This window comes from Psammomys obesus, unplaced genomic scaffold, assembly GCF_907164565.1.
Source record: "Psammomys obesus unplaced genomic scaffold, mPsaObe1.curated_primary_1811, whole genome shotgun sequence".
Taxonomy (NCBI): domain Eukaryota; kingdom Metazoa; phylum Chordata; class Mammalia; order Rodentia; family Muridae; genus Psammomys; species Psammomys obesus.
This window is the reverse complement of record NW_026591598.1, coordinates 20,761,828-20,779,083: the sequence shown is the minus strand read 5'-3', so window position 1 is coordinate 20,779,083 and position 17,256 is coordinate 20,761,828. Positions and strand designations below refer to the sequence as shown.

Genomic DNA, 17,256 nt, shown 5'->3' with positions numbered 1-17,256 from the left:
CCTTCAGATCTTCAGTCTGAAGGAACCTGGTGATACATACAGGAGGCTATGTCTTAAGAAACCCTACTTCTCCCCTGTCTTACTGCTCTATTACTGTGATGACACCACGATGAAGGCAATTTGAGGTATTTAACTGTTGGCTTGATTACAGTTTTAGGGGGTTAATCCATCGTCTTCACAGTAGGTAGACATGGGCACTAGAGCAGTAGCTGAGAGTTTATACCATCCACAGGCACACAGCAAAGAGGGTCCTGCATGGACTTCGGAAACCCCAAAAGCCACCCCTAGTGACATTCTCCAACAAGGCCACATCTCCTAATCCAAAACAGTCCACCAACTGGGAACCAATCAAATGTATGAACATCACATGACCATACCTTCCCAACTGTCCCATCTAAATTCAGTTCCTACTGGGAAAGGGTACCCAGGAACCTAAGAGCTGAACCCTATCCTTTTACAGCAACAAGGACACTGATCAGCTCCCAAGATGCTTATAGGAAGGCCATGGGACTGTTTCATGCCTAACTTCCCATATTCTGCTTGTTTTAATAGTTTTTTTATGTGCATTGGTATTTCACCTATATGTGTATCTATGTGAGAGTGTCAGATCCCAGAGTTATAGGCATTTCTGAGCTGCCATATGGGCTGGGAATTGAACCCAGATCCTCTACAAGAGCAGTCAGTACTCTTAGCCACTTCTTTATTTTTTAAGATTTACTTATATATTATGTATACAGTGTTCTGCCTGCATGTGTGCCTGCATGCCAGAAGAGGGCACCAAATATCAGTATAGACGGTTGTGAGCCACCATGTGGTTGCTGGGAATTGAACTCAGGAACTTCGGAAAAGCAGCCAGTGATCTTAACCTCTGAGACATCTCTCCAGCCCGCTACTTCTAATTTTCTTTTAGATTTGTTTATTTGACTTTATGCCTGCATGCATGTATGTGTACACCTGTGTGACTGTTGAATACCATGGAACTGCTGTTATGTTACCGATGGTCATGAGCCATCATGCAGGTGCTAGGTCCTCCACAAGAGCAATTAGGTGCTCTAAACTTCTGAGTCATCTTTCCAGTCCCCCATATTTTGCTTTTGATAAACTGTGCCTGCCTGAGAAAGACTGAAGAGGGTCTATGAAATGTAGGTTATCATTATTTGTTACTTTTAAAGCTTTAGAGCCTGATGTGGAGTTCCCAGCTACATCATACTAGAGACTGAGGCAGGAGGTCGCTAAACTCATGCCAACCTGACAGTGTCTCCCATGCAAAACAAGCTTTCACATGCAGTTCTCAAGCCATGTATGTACCTATATGTCTACAGGGTGCACAGGAGAAAGCGACTTTAAGATGAAGGCAATGATGCACAGATTACACAGATGAGAATTTCCCATGTTGAATTAAGAGTCTAGCTAAAGAAATAGATGAGAAAAGGAAAAACTTCCAACTATACTTTTAACTTCTTTTTTTACTTTTTGAAATATGGTTGCTCGTGGGCTGCGAAGCCAGAGCTGCTTTTGATGGGGCTCACTACGTAGCTCAGGCTTGACCACAAACTTACCATCTACCTGCTTATCTTTAGGAGTAAATTGTGTGCTTTGGCTACAGTGACAGGATAGTGGACTCTACTTTGAAAATATTGCACTGATGCCGGCCATGGTAACAAGATCCTCCCCAGCACAAGGAACTGGGGATATGGCTTAGCAGTTAAGCCATGGCTTTGGGAGGGAAGGGGGACAGTCTTTGAGGCAGAGGCAGGCAGATCTCTGAGTTCCAGGCTGGCATGGTCCAGGACAACCAGGACACCATTACACAGAGAAATGCTGTCTTGAAACAAAGGAGTACTGGCTGCTCTTCCAAGGACACATGTTTGGTTCCCAGCACCCATATGGTGGTTCACAACCATCTGTAACTTCAGTACCAGGAGTTCTGCCTTCTTCTAGCCTCCATGGTCATCAGGCAAATACATGGTGCACAGACATACATGCAAGCAAAAGACCCATAAAAATTTTAAAAGAAATTAAAAAACAGCAAAAATAATTTTGAGGCAAGGCTGTTTGGTATTGGAGTTTGAGCCTAAGGCATGGCCCATGCTAGACAAGCATTCCACCAGTAAGCTGCATTCCCAACTCATTCATTTCATTTCATGTAGGGACAAGGTCACTTTATTTATGCTAGACTGGAACTGGAGATCATTCTCCATTATGTTCCTAGTGCTATGATTCCAGGAGTGTGCTAGCAGCCCACCTGGTTTCTTTTTATTTTAACCTGAGACAAGGTCTTGTCAAATTAGCCAGGCTGAACCAAACCAACTACATTCCCAGAAGCCATGGAACTTGGGTCCTGTTATCAAACCTCATCCCCAGTTCTGTTTTTAAAATATGGTTTAAAAGAAGTATCAAGCCAGGCAGTGGTGGCACACACCTTTAATCAGAGCAACTGGGAGGCACAGTTTGAGGTGAGCCTGCTCTACAGAGCTAGTTACAGGACGGCCTGGGCTACACAAAGAAACCCTGTCTCCAAAAAAAAAAAAAAAAAAAAAAAGAAATGTCAACTTACATTTCAAATTTCAAAACAGTAACTTATGAAGTATAATTCAATGGATTACAAATAATTAATCAAATGTAGAGTTGGAAAGTCAGGAGTTCAAGACCAGCTTAGGCATAATGAGACTCTGTCTTTAAGAAATTTTAAAGTCAGTAGGTTCTGGGTTCCATCCTCCACTACATAAACCTGGTATGATGTCAAATATGTTAATATGTTAAAAATAATGTTAAAATCCCAACCCTAGTCAGGCTTGGTGGTGCACACCTGTAATCCCAGTACTAGGGGAGGCAGAGGCAAGTGGATCTCTGCGAGTTTGAGGCCAGCCTGGTCTACAAAGCAAGTCCAGGACAGCCAAGGCTACAGAGAAACTGTGTCTCAACAAAACAAAACAAAATCCCAACACTAGCTGGGCATGATAGTGCATGCATTAAATCCCAACACCCAAAAAGGAAGAAGAAGCAAGTGGATCTCTGAGTTCCAGGGCAGCCAGAGCTACAAAGAGAAACCCTGTCATGAAAACACAAAAAAAAAATAAATAAAATACAAACACTTCTTGGGAGATGAATAACAGGAGTTCAAGGCCAGCCTTAGTTATATAGGGACCTCAAGACCATCCTTGGCTTTTGACTATGTTAAGACTTTATTGCAAATAAAAACTTTATATAAGTTCTACTTCAACCTGTTCTACAATGTGACCCTGCGTTTAAAAAGAAAAACAAATTTTTAGGATTTATTATGTCTACATGTGACCCTGTCTTTAAAAAGAAAAAGAATTTTTTTCGTATGTTTTGCCTGCATGAGTGCCTGCTGGCCAGAGGAGGGCACCAGTTCTGAGCCACCATGTGGTTGCTGGGAATTGAACTCAGGACCATTTGGAAGAACAGACAGTGCTCTTAACCTCTGAGCCATCTCTGCGGCCAGAAAAACAAATTTTAAAATAAGCATTAAGTAATAAAAATCAGGCTTTTAATTCCAACAGTCAGGAGAGTGAAGCAGTCTGAAACCACTCTGGCGTAGACACTGTGACCATACCTGAAAAATCAAAGAAAATAAAATTCTCCCCTAAAAATAAATTTTAAATTAACACAAAACTAGGCATAATTCTAGATATTCTAGTAACTCCCACCTTGTAGTTCCAGCATCGAGAGACAGAAGCAGAATTGCTAGGAGTTTGAAGACATTCTAGACTAGAGTGCAATCTTGTAAATAATAATAACTTGATTATTATTAATAATATTATAAACCAAATCTTGGTGGAACACACTGGTAATCAGAGGCTGTGGCAGGAGGGGTGGGGCTGTCTTGATTTCTGGCCCAATCTGAGTTACATTCTAGGAGAGCTGGGGCAAAGAAAGGCCGTGTCTCAACAAATTAAGATGGAAAGACATTTAGGATGACGGCAAACTTCATTATTAAAAACCCAAGGCCTGCAATCTGTTCCTGTGGAGAGAAGGAATTGGGGTTCCCTTGGTATCTTCAGTCAAGCACCCCTGAATCAAACTGTGCCCTGATGGAGGTGATTGACTTACCAAAACCAAGAACTGATTGCAGAACTGAGAATCCCAGCAGGACCTAGCAGGCACTCCGGGCTCGGGCTCCAAGGCGGTGAGTATCTTCTCTCGCTTGGCCAAGGTTTTTTTCATCCATCTTTACCTCATACTTCCGGCCTGAGGCATTTATTCCTACACTCGCACTTCCGGCCCGACGCTTCCCCGCCCCCACCCTCCGTGTCGCCTCACACGTCCGGTCTGTAGGCCTGCCCGTCAACCACAAGCTGTCATCTGAATGGATGACTGGGTCTCCGCCTTGTCTGGGCTTTTGCTGTCTCTGGATGGAGCGACCGCAAGTTCACGGTGAGAAAGGCGGGGCGGGGCAGGAAAGGCGGCGCGGAGAGGCGGGCGCAGGCCTGCGGATGCCAGCCGCCCGGAGGCAGAGGCAGGCGCGTCTCCGCCGAGTTCAGAAGCGAGTCCTCTGAGAGCACAAAAAACAAAAACAGGGAAAGCCTCGGGGAAATGGTTCACGCCTTTAATCCCAGAGCTCCGGAGGCGATGCAGGAGGCCTCCTGCCTGCTCTACGTAGAGTTCAGATACAGCCAGCACTAGTAGACCGTGAGACCGTGCCTCAACAACACAAACAGAAAAAAAAACAAAAATACCTGAGACTCCAGGAAAGTCAAAAGCCCGTTCATGGATTCTTCACTCTTCACCCATTCTTCACTTAGTTTGATGTATATAATTTGTTTTACTTATTTGCTTATGTATGCACCTCGTTTTACATTTGTTTCTTGAATGTAAAACAAATGAATAAAATAAAAAGGAAAGGGCATGGCTGCACCTAGGTATAGTGGAAGAGAAGGTTGACAGTATGTTAAATAGGTACCTGAGCCATTTGTTCCAGGGTTTGAGACTTAACACTTCTGAGACGCGGATCTTGCGCTACAGCTAAGGCTGATTTGGAACTCCAAGCCTCCTGTCTCAGCTTTCCTCCTGGAATGGTTACAGCTGTGAGCCCACCTGGCTGGACTGTAGTTCTAAAGTAGGAGACACTGGGGGCTGGGGAAAGAGATGTTAATCCATGCCTGACAATAGACATTTTTTAAAAAGCTGAAATTATTATTGACATAATTTTTTTTTCTCGGTGTTACTTGTTTTTTTTTTTTTTTAATTTTATTTTTTTCTTGTCAGTTACATTTTATTAACTCTGTATCCCAGCTGTGTCCCGATCCCTCATTCCCTCCCAGTCCCTCCCTCCCTCCCTCATCTCCACCGTGCCCCTTGCCAGGTCCACTGATAGGGGGGACCTCCTCCCCATTCATCTGATCCTGTTTCATGACCAAACCTTTGGCAGAGTACAGGGAATCATAAGAAAGAAGGGGAGTTAGTCTGATGACGAAAGGATAGGAGCTCCACAAGGACCAAATATATCTGGGCACAGGGTCTTTTCTGAGACTGACATGCAACCAAGAACCATGTATGAATGTAACCTAGAACCTCTGCTCAGATGTAGCCTGTGGTAGCTCAGTAACCAATTGGTTTCCCATAGTGAGGGGAACAGGACTATTTCTAACAGGAACTCAATGACTGGCTCTTTGGCCTCCCCACCCCCCAAGGGAGGAGCAGTCCTGTTAGGCCACAGAGGAGAGCTTTGCAGCCAGTCCTGAAGATACCTTATTGACATAATTTTGACTATGTTCTGGAATCAGGGGCAGAGCTGAATGCCATACCAGTCATCTGCTGTGGCAGCTTCTGAGAAGGCTGAGGCAGGAGGATAACTCGTCTCCATTATTACTGTAGCAAGGGCCTAGGAAGAGAGCTCAGTTTATGGAGTGCGTGCTTCTCAACATCCTCGAGTTCTCTGTCCAGCAAGTGTTACCTGTACTAGACAGGATACTGTGGGGCACCCCTGTAATCTCAGGACTTAAGACTTGGAGCCAGGGGGATCAGTTCAAAGTCATTTTTGGCTATGTAGCATGAGAACCTTGCTCGAAAATGATGAAAAAACAACAAAAAAAAAATTGGCTTTGAGGATAAAGACCCCCTTGATCTCCCAGAAGGTAGAAAGTGCTTCAAAAAGTACCAGCCAGCACAGTGGCTGGAGAAGATGCAATAGAGAGCTGTGAGATGAGTGAAATGGCTCAGTGAGTGATGAGACCTTCCACCATGCCTGACTATTTGAGTTCAGTCACACAGCCCGTGTGGTCGGAGAAGAAAACTGACCTTCACATACACCCACAGACATACAGAAAATACACTTTTTTTTTTTTTTAATGAAAAGAAAGATAAGCCATAGTGCTAGCACAAGCTGGGCAACTGAGGAAAACCATTTTTCTAGTAAACAGCTTACAGGAGCAGGAGCTCCTTGTCACAGAGTATGTGGGCATCAGACCTGAAGCCCTGGTGTTAGGAATCAGGACAACCTGGTGGGGGAGGAGCACGCAACACAGAGAAGGACAGTGTCTCTGGCAGCACAGTGGGTACCACCTGAAAGTTGAAGGTTTATTTTTCTTTTTATTTTTTGAGATAGGGTCTATGTATTCCCTGCAGTCCTAGAGCTCACTGCATATGGACCTTGAAAACTCACAGATATCTGCCCTCTGGGTACTAGGCACCACACCCAGATTTTTTTCTTTGAGACAAGGTCACACCCTGTAACTAGCAGGCCTGGAATTTTCTTTATAAACCAGACCGATCTCACACTCACAGTGACTGTCCTGCTTCCGTTGACAGGAGAACTGCAAATTGAAGATCTGCCTGACACAAAGAACAGGTCCACAGCAACATGGGCAACTGGGAAAGAAAAACCTTTCCTCGACCTAAAAAAGTTACAGGCCCAGGCCCAGTGGCAGACACCTTTAATCCTGGCACTCAGGCAGGCAGATATTTGAGTTTGAGGCCAGCCTGGTCTACAAAGCAAGTCCAGGACAGCCAAGGGTACACAAAGAAACCCTGTTTCAAAAAAAGGTTATAAAAGGGCTGGGGACAGAGCTGGTGGCTGTTGTAGTAAACACTTAGCTCTAAGTCAGTCCAGAGAAGAGGAGAAAAAAAAATGTTATTCAGAGCATCACACAGCAGCTCCAAGGGCTAGGGCTAGTATTATCATATGCTAGTCAGTGAAACCCAGAAGCTCTGGGATGCCCTACATCTCCAGCGTTATCCTCTCGGACTGTGTACGAAGCCCAGGGCCCCACACATGGGCTCATCTAGCTTCTACCCGTCTCTGTTCAGTTTCACACTCTTCAAGTTTCCAGGCTGGCTTGGAACTTCATATCCTGCCATCTAGGCTGGAGAGATGGCTCAGCAGCCTGACAGCTTGAGCTGAATCCCTGGAATACAGACAGGTAAAGGCAGGAGAGACGAACCAACCAACCCCACAGTATTGTCCTCTGACCTTTACGTGTGTACCATGGTATGTGAGCACCCCTACCACACACACATACCAACACTACCACCACCAAAAGTAATGATGATAAAAATAACCTAAGACATAACAGTACTAAGCATAGCAGATCAGGTCTTTAAACCCTGCACTCAGGAGGCAGGCAGGAGGATCTCTGTGAGTTCCAGGACAGCCTAGTCCACATAAGCAAATTCTAGGACAGCCATGAGCATGTTTCTCAGATAACATTGAGTCCCAGAGTCTATTGCTCTTTAACCTACAAGAACATCGTTTCCAAAACAAGTGAGTGTGAACTAGAGCAGGACTCAAAGATACAGTAATCTAGGATCCTCCGAAGCTGAGGCAGGAGGAATACAAGTTCAAGTCCTGTCTGGTATACAGAGTGAGTTCAGTATCTAGACTGTTCTCAATGAAAGGCTGAAGAGGCTCCTGACATAGCCTCAAGTAGTTGGAAGGTGTTCACCAGTGGGCCTGGCTAACAACCACAAGGTGACTCAGTGGTTAAGAGCACTTCTGCTCCTTCAGAGGATCTGGGTTCGATTCACAGCCACATGTAACTCCAGTTGCAGGAGACCTCTTCTGGTTTCCCAGGCCCTGCATGCACACAAAACAGGCAAGCAGGCAAAACACTCAAACATGCTTTCAGTGAGCATACTTTTCAGAAACAGATATGCCGGAACCCACTGGCAGAGTCAAATAGTACCTGAGCGAACAGTAAGGATTAAAATAATTAAAACAAATCACACTACACACAGGATCAGCTTGAGAGGGCTGTCAGTAATGACTGAAGCAGCATGGGTTTATTCCACCATTCATTTTTTTATAGGCAAAGCAAAAACAAGTTACATCAACATAAAAAGAAGTTTGTGGAACCGCTACATTTTTCTAAAACTACTTCCCTATAGCAGATAAGGTCCAAGGTCACACAAACAAGTTTTAAGGAACTTGGAACTAGTTCTAAGGAACTTGGCAAAACTTCCTCTTTTCTGTCTCAAGGTGGGGGCCAGGGTGAAAAGATGTTTTTCGATAAATAACAAAGCAGCTTGACAAACGAGCAGCCCTCCAAACAGATACACCTAGTCTTTAGAAAACATCAGAATTTATTGAATAACAGTTAAGTCCACATGCTACAGTTTTGTTGTCTATAATCCACCAAGTACTACGATTTCACTTGATAGTTATAGCCACTAACAATTCAAGCCTTTTTTTCCACACATTACACATCAGACAATGATTTGTAGGACAGAGTGTAGCTAAGAAAGGTCAAAGGATTGGAGAACCCAGGCTTGGTGGGGCAGCCTTTATTCCCAGCACTGAGAAGCAAAGGCAAGCCATGGATCTCTCTGAGCTGAGTCTAGCCTGGTTACATAAAGTGTTCCAGATAGCCAGGACTACCTAGAGAGACACTGTCTTAAAAAAAAAAAAAAAAATTGGGGAGGAGGGAGGGGCTTATGGGGGGATACAAAATGAATAAAGTTAATTAATAATAAAATAATAAAAAAAAATTGAAGAGGCAGGCTATGGATGTAGCTAAGTGGGTAGAATGCTTACCTGGCAAGCAGGACGCTATAGGTTTGGCAGACAGACAACCCACTTCAATTCCTAGGTCCCACAAGTTGACCCCCACACAAGTACCACTGTACATGTGAAGATAACCTCTAAGGGAAAAGAAGCTATGGGTCAGGGCTTGGTGGCACACTCCTGTAATCCCGGCATCCTGGGAAGCAAAGGCAGGCAGATCTCTGAGATCAAGGCCAGCCTGGTCTACAGAGTGAGTCCAAGACAGCCAGGACTACACCAAGAAACCCTGTTTTGAGAAAGAAAAAAAAAATTAAAAAAAAAAAAAAATCAAGCTATGAGTCTGATCCCCAGAAAAAGCGTAAAACCAGGGGTGGTGTTTACACTTGTAACCCTCACAATCAGGAGACAGAGACTTAAACAACACACTAAGAATCTGGGCATAGGAATATAGCTCTGGGCTGAAGAGATGGCTCAGAGGTTAAGAGCACTGGCTGCTCTTCCAGAGGTCCTGAGTTCAATTCCCAGCAACCACATGGTGGTTCACCACCACCTATAATGAGATCTGGTGCCCCTTTCTGGTGTGCAGACAGAACACTGTATACATAATAAATAAATCTTAAAAAAAAAAAAAAAAGGAATACAGCTCCATGGCACAGTTCTTCCCCACAGCATATGAGGTAAGCTCAATTCTTACCACTCAGTCAAGGAGGGAAGCCAGCCAGCCACAGTGGCACACACCTTTAATCCAGGTGGATTTCTGACAGAAGCTGGACTGGTCTACTTAGTATGCAACAACCAGGGCTATATAGAGACCCTGTTTCAAAAGGCAAAAATTCAAATAGGATGCATGACCCTGTAACCCCAGCATAGGGACCCATGGGAAGCCCTCTGGCTAGCAGGCTGGTTTCTGCTTCCATGAGAACCTTGTCAAGCGAATAAATCAGAGTAAGATACAGAAAGACACCTGATGTTTCCCACAGCCTCATTTGTAGACACATCACATACACCACACTAAAAAAATTAAGGAGGCCCAGCAGTGGGGGATGCTGTGTTACAGCCCAGGGGCAGAGTTGAGAGCTCATTGCAAACCACGGTCTGATGACACACGGTAGCAAACACTCCATGGCCCAGTATCTCAGTGGTCTAGAGTGTTTAATATTGTAACAGCTGGGTTTCTTTCCTGCTAGGGTTTGTGTGTATTTGTCTATATATTCCTGGTTCAATTTTTTGTTGTTTTGTTGTGTTCAAAACAGTGTTTCTGGCTGTCCTGGACTCACTTTGTAGACCAGGCTGGCCTACAACTCAAAGAAATCCACTGCCTCTGCCTCCCAGAGTGCTGGGACTAAAGGTGGCAGTATCTTATGAGTGTAAATATTTGACTTACCAGTGTATGGCACAGTAATGCTAGGTGCTGCCTGGCTCAGACAACAGTCATTCAACCTCAGAAATACAAACCAATTTTTAAATTATTTAAAGGAGCTACAGGAAACCAGGTCTGGCGGTACAAGCCTACACTCCACACTCTGGAAAGTGCAGGTGGGACAACCAGGAGTGCAAGTTCATTCCTGGCAGTCTTGGGACTTCAGTAGATCTGAAGGTGTAAAACAGGTTTATCAGCCAGGTAGGCCTGATGGTCCCACTGATCATGAAACCAGAAGAGCACCAGGCTGGAGTAATGTTCTTCCGCAGAACCCCCTCCCAGGATATCTTCGACAATTCTCATCACTCCCTACATCAAACACTTTTTTTTTTTTGCACTCAAGCATCAACATTTTCTTCCCACTCACAAGAGCAGCAGTCTAAAATCAAGTACTGTGTCCCCAGACCAGACAACTGTGTGCTGCCTTCTGCCTCCCAGTGTCCAAAAAAAAAAGGAGAGCTTGATATTTGCATCTCATTAGATTTATGTCTAACATGGCCCAACACATTATAGGTGTATCACAACCCACATCCTTCATTGCAGACAGCATAAGACAACATAAGACAAGACAGGGGCGGGTCACCCAATAGTCCTCTGCACCTCTACAAACTCAACATGAGGCTGAGAAACAACCTCAAAATTCAGGTCACTGTGATGATCACTGCTTGGCACAAAGCATATCTTTGACTGCTGGGATCCTAGATTGACAGCGTTATACACCAACTCTCTCAAAAACAGGCAAAGAGCTGGGTTCCTTGTAAGTTAAACTGGGTGAGCTGAGCACTACTTATCAGGGCAGGCAGGATGGCAAGGAATTGGAAGTCCGTTATTTGACAGCCTTCCATCTCCAGGGTCATCAGGGTAGATGCACATTTTAGCAACAGAACTCTAAGGGGCTCTGGGCTCAAATGGGTCAGTTTGACCCATTTCAAATTCAGGTGTTTTAGCTGACTTGTGCACCAGAACTCAGATATGTGGTTCCAGTCTGATTTTGACAGATTACAGTCAATCACTGACAAGGTCTCCAAGGGCGTCTTCAGCCACCTAAAAGAAAACAAGACAGTTCTTGGAATTATGGAAAAGAACTTTCTAATCACATCATAAGTCATTATCCATCTTCCATGATAGAGAATCTCCTCCCTTAAATCTGTACTGAGGCCTGTCACCATTGCGGTACATCCAGCTCAATCCAAGACTGCAATTCCTTTCCACACAGAGAAGGCTGAGAACAGAGCCCTGAGTTCAATGACCTGTATCTTCACAGCCTCTGTTCCTGTTCACAATGCTTCACCTCTGACCCTGACTCTCAAGTGTAATGTCACATTTCCCATCTACTCATCCTCTCTGCTTGAGGTCAAAACACTGGGTATGGTGACACACACCCGTGATATCACGAGGGACATGAGACAGGAGGATTAAGGAGAGGAGAGGACAAGCCAATCTTCTGATAACATGATGACCTCATCTCAAAAACCAGCCTGTCCCTGATGGAGAACTGGAGGCAAGCAGAGCAGAGCTCAGCAGGGACTGTGGAAGTACACAGTAAACCCTTCTTTTCCCTCTTCCAGTTTCCCTTAGACATTTGCTAAGAAAGAATTTGGCACCAGTTCTTAACTCCATCTCATGCCCAAGAAGCCTCTTCCTAGCATCACACCCTGTCTCTAGTCCATCATCTCCAGCTTGACCCCACAGCACCTGTCTCCAGGACAGCAGACACAAAACAATGTCCTGATACTCTGATGCCTTGGCAACATCAATCTACCAGTAGCTGCAGAGAGCAGGCGCTCTAAAGGAGCGAGGCTTTGCTTTAGAGTTCTGCCAACCATCCCTCCTTACCAGAACAGCTCATCCAGGTGGCCCTCCAGGAAGATGACAGTATCCAGACACAGGCTCTGGAGGCATTTCAGCTTGAGGAATTGTGAGGTGAACTGGGTGATGACCTGCTGCTTCTCCACTGGGGTCATAGAGAAAGCCTGCCAGAGGTGAGAGAGGACTAGACTGCGCAGGTTCCTCATTCGGCCCAGGTAAGGGGCGAAGTTAAGCAGGCAGACAGGATTACTGATGTAGTACAGACCCAGTTCCTGGACAGAGTCCAGATCCAACATCTCCAAGACATGTCTGTGGCTGTGAGTGGACATAGCCCAGATCTGCAGCTTGCTACAGCACAGCCTCACCAAACCTCTCCTCTGACTGACCCACTGAATGAGGAAGGTCCTTACGAAATTCAGCCTATTTTCCTTGAGGACTAGGTCTACCACCACCTTCAGTGGCTGCTTCACCTCCGTTCCTGACTGGCCTGCCACCTCTTGGCTCTCACTCCCAGCCCTGAACACAGGCAGCCTGTTCCACAACTTCAGAGGCATCACCCGTAAATCCAGCACTTTCAGTTTGCACCTCCTGTAGGTGAAACAAGAGAGAGTCTCAGCACCCAGGCATTAACCACTTTCTCGAATCCAGCCCAGACCCATTCCTAGTGCCTCTGGGAAGCGGCAGCAGAGTCCTTCAGCCACTGCTGATCTGTGACTCCTGCACACGCCAAAGCCCTTTCCCAGATGCCTCAGCATCGGCCAGAGCCCCTGTAGTTCTCCAAGCTGGTGCCATCAGAAGCCCCCGCTCCATTCATGTCTCCCCCACCCCACCCCACCCCGCGCCCCTTTCTACCTGACCCCAGCTGCCTCTGCTTTTATTCCCTCCAGGGTCTCACTCACGTGTGGGGAACCTTCTGGAAAAGAAGGGCATCAAGCCCACACAGGATAACCTCTAAGATTCTCCTGTAGGCCCTCTTCCTCCTGCTCATGGCCCCCAGTGGGAGGCAGGGAAAGGGCCAGGCCCGCACCATCGCCTTCATGAGCGTGAAGTAACCCCTTTGGCAGGCCTTTCTGAACAGTGATGGGATGAGAAGTGAGGGAATGTCGTCCAAAGCAGAGATAGCCAACGCCTGGTTCTTCAGGAGGCCATTTTCTGCCAGCTCCTGGAGTGTGGGTGGAGACTTGCATTTCATCCTGATGGATCTTCAGGGAGAAGATTCCTGGGGCAGAAAAGGAAGTGCTGAGCCTCTTCTGAGCAGGACAGGGGCTAACTCGGTGCTACAGCTCACTGCTCTGTACTGAGAGTGGCAAGACCTCAACTCAGATCACTCCACTCAGCTGCTCCGCTGACCACACTTCCTGCTGGCCCCAGGACTAAGGACTCAAGCATCCATGGCCACAGTCCATCCCATTACCATCATTTCCAGTTTGGCCAATGGATTCCACTCCCGACGGGAAGTACGTCCTATGCATTCTAGAAGCTAAGCACCAGCTCCCGGGAGGGGAAAGGGAAGTGGTGACACACAGCTGCCATCCCAACACTCAGGGGGCAGAGATTTGCCTTCAGGTAAAAGCCAGCCTTTTTTTTTTTTTTTTTTTTTTCTTTTTGGCAGTAGTCGGGGAAAGGGGTTGCAATAGCTACTAGAAAGAAGTTACACTGAAAATGGTTCATAGGCCTGTAATCCCAGCACTTGGAAGGTGGAAGAATCAGGGGTTTGAGGCCAGCCTCAGCTACACAGCAAATTAGATGCTAGCCTGAGTTACATCTGAGCCTGTCTTAAACAGCACATTGTAATTTTCTGTATCTCCAAGACAGTGTTCTTAGACTATAATTTAAGGACATACAAGTGAAACACAGCACTCCGTCAGAGGGATCAAAAAACAAATAGCTTCCTTCCTTATCTCAGCTCATAATAGAAGACATCATGCACCCATAGCCAGGTCCAGCTATGAAGAGGAAGGCTGCAGCACCTTCCCTGGCCTCCGCTCAGACGCCCTGGTGTGCCGGCAGTGACGCAGACTGAGAAGCACTGCAGCGGAACAGGGGTGACAGAAGTACAACCAACAGAACACAAACTAGTGAACTCCGCACTGCCAGCTGGATAGCCATATAAAACGTCAACATCAGAGCTTTCTTTCGTCTGTGTTTGAGACATCTCACTAGTCTTAGCTGGCCTCCAAACTCACTATCGGGCTGGCCAGGTGGCTCAGTGGTGAAGAGAACGCGTTCTTGCAGACAATCCCTTTCCCAGCGCCCTCCCCCCCGCCCCCTGTGGCTCACAACCATCCGTAACTCCATCTCCAAGAGATCCCATGCCCTCTTCTGATCTCCGAAAGTACCAAATGCTTACATGGTTCACATAAATATATGGAAGCAAAACACTCACAAAATGAATAAATTAAGTCTTCAAAACAATTTCACTGTGTAGACCACTAGGCTGGCCTCAAACTCACAAAGATCCACCTGCCTCTACCTCTGAGTAGGAGATCAAAGGTGTGTGCCACCAAGCCTGGGCAGCAACCTTTTTGTTTGTTTGAGACAAGGTTTTCAGTATGTAGCCTCAGGGGCCTGAGGCTTAGGTATCCACCTACCTCTGGGATTGTCTTCTGATCCAATCTGTTGTTTTCTTTGGTAAATTCTGTCGTGGCTAATGCAGCACTCCACAGGAAATGGCAATCGCCTTACCTGAGCCTGGGAGGACTGGGTTTGCAGGCATGCACTAACAGTTAAACTGAGCGTTTGTTATAAATTTGTGGTACTTAGTACTGAACCTGAGTGTCACACATGTTAGGGCGTTTTTACTAGTGAGTTACTGTCATCAAACTTCCAACGAACAGTATTATTTGTTTGAGTTTGTTTGTTTCTTTTGTTGAGACAGGGTTTCTCTGTGTAACAGCCCTGGCTGACCTGGAACTTGTAGACCACGCTGGCCTTGAACTCAAGAGATCCTCCTGCCTCTACCTCCCTAGTGCTGTAATCGAAGGCATGTGGCACCGCTGCCCATCTAGCAAATAAAATTATTTCGTTGCCACCCTGTCGAAAAACCATTAAAAAAAAGTCATTCCTACTTCAAAACTGTAATTTTGCGACTGTTACGATTTTGATCCAAGGTGCCACCCACATGCACAGCCGAATTACACACATCTGGGAGGGGCCAGGGCCCTAGGCCCAAGTCCTGCTTTTTATTTCCAGGGCCACAAAACAGTTGTTTTTGTTTTTAAAAATAAACAGAAAGCGCCAGCCCTATCCTGTCAGCGGTCTCCAGGGGGCATCCAGGTTAATATGGAGTGATTTCTCTTAACAGAGCGGGATATTTTATTTTGTTGTTTTTACTGAGGTCTCAAGTGATGCTCCGGCCCCGGCCTCAGGGACGAGGTTAAATTATCATCTGCTACCACAAAGGACTTGACGGGGTAATTATAGAACAAACTGACTTACCGGAGATAGACAGGTCTCTCCTAAGGGCAGCAGAGCCAAGAAGCGACTCCTCCTGGTCCGAGCACTCTGTCTTCCCGGCTCCTTGTCGCCCTAGCTGGCCTCAAACTCACAGCTGCCTACAAACCGCTGGCCCCTCGAGGCTGCTGAGGCTTTCACTCAGCTTTCCACTCCCACGCTGCCTAAGAAAACCCAGACCCCAAAACAAACCACCGCTTGATTGGATGCTTCGGTCTCCACCCACTTTCTGTAGAATTTTGTTGTTCTCTGTGGCGGAAAACTCTTCACACCAGTGCTCTTGAGGCTAAGGCAAGTGGATGTCTGTGACTTTGGGCCCAGCCTTGTCTAACTAAATGCTGACTTTCAAGCTCCAGCCAAGACTACCTGATAAGATCTTGCCTTAAAAACAAAAACGGCGAGGCCGAGGCGTGGTAGTGCCCACCTTTAATCCCAGCACTGAGGAGCAGAGGCAGGAGGATCTCTGTGAGAGAGAGGCAATCCTTGTCTACACAGCAAACTCTAGGACAACATAGAGACCCTTCCTTCCTCCGCCCCTCCCCCTTTCTCGCATTCGAATCTGATCTGTGTTCCCAATTAAGATGGGAGTTAAAGCCAAGGCTCATTCAAGGATTCACTGCACAGATTTTTCAATATGAGTTTTAAAAAAAAGATAGCAAAAGTTTTAGTCTATTTCACTAGATAAATAAATGAATAGATAGCAAGCAGCCAGGTATAGTGGCACAGAGCATTTTGATACATAGAAGAGAATCTAGACTTCTAGGACAGGCCAAGCTACACAGTGACAGACCAGCCTGGGCTTTATAAGAACCAGTCTCAAAAAACAACTGATACCTGACATCTTTCTTGGGGGATTTTGGTTTTGGTTTTCAAGACAGGGTTTCCCTGTGTGGCCTTGGTTGTCCTGGACTTGCTTTGTAGGCCAGGCTGGCCTCAAACTCACAGTGATCTGCCTGCCTCTGCCTCCCTGAGTGCTGGCATTAAAGGCTTAAGCCGCCACCCTGGCTTGAGGGTTTGTTTGTTTGGTTGGTTTTGTTTTTGTTTTTTAGCTACTCATACTGGTAAGGATGTTCTACAGCGGAACATGAGGACAAACTAGATTCTCTGCCCGAAAAACATTAGCAACTCAAGTACCCAGTACCACCTGAGGGTTTTCCCCCTTTCTTTTGTGGTATATGTAATCTACGTTGCTCTAGAACTTGCTTTGTAGAGCAGACTGGCCCCAAGAGGTGGTCCTACTGTCTCAGCCTGTCCAGCGCTGGCTCACAGAGCAGAAACACCAGAGCTGGCAAGCCACTGCCTAGGATATGTGCTTCCCATGCCTGGTTTTGAGGTGCTGGGTGTCAAACTCAGGGCCTCCCTTATGCTAGGTGAGAACTCTGCCAACTGAGGTACAGCCAGCCTCAGAATGTGGGGCTTCATAGAGAGACAGACGTGTAAGGCAAAATCTGAAGGAAGGTAGCGATTAGAAGCGGTAATAGCTGTAATAGCTGCGAAAGGGCACCTTACAGCCAACACTACCCATGTAGGTAGAGAAGGAGGTACAGCTTTGGTTTCCCCAGAAGGTAGGAAGTATTTCAGATGAGATCAACTCAACCACAGGCTTGAGGAA

The 17,256-nt window shown here is 46.2% G+C and overlaps 1 protein-coding gene across 1 annotated transcript; it reads right to left on the bottom strand.

The window, feature by feature from the left end:
* Window positions 1–10,961: 10,961 nt before the first annotated feature.
* On the bottom strand, window positions 10,962–13,383 carry LOC129679938 (preferentially expressed antigen in melanoma-like protein 1). Its single transcript, XM_055611448.1, is given in 4 exon segments — window positions 10,962–11,119; window positions 11,122–11,426; window positions 12,219–12,779; window positions 13,091–13,383. Coding segments are annotated over 4 exon segments (1,317 nt in total).
* Between the last annotated feature and the right edge of the window lie 3,873 nt (window positions 13,384–17,256).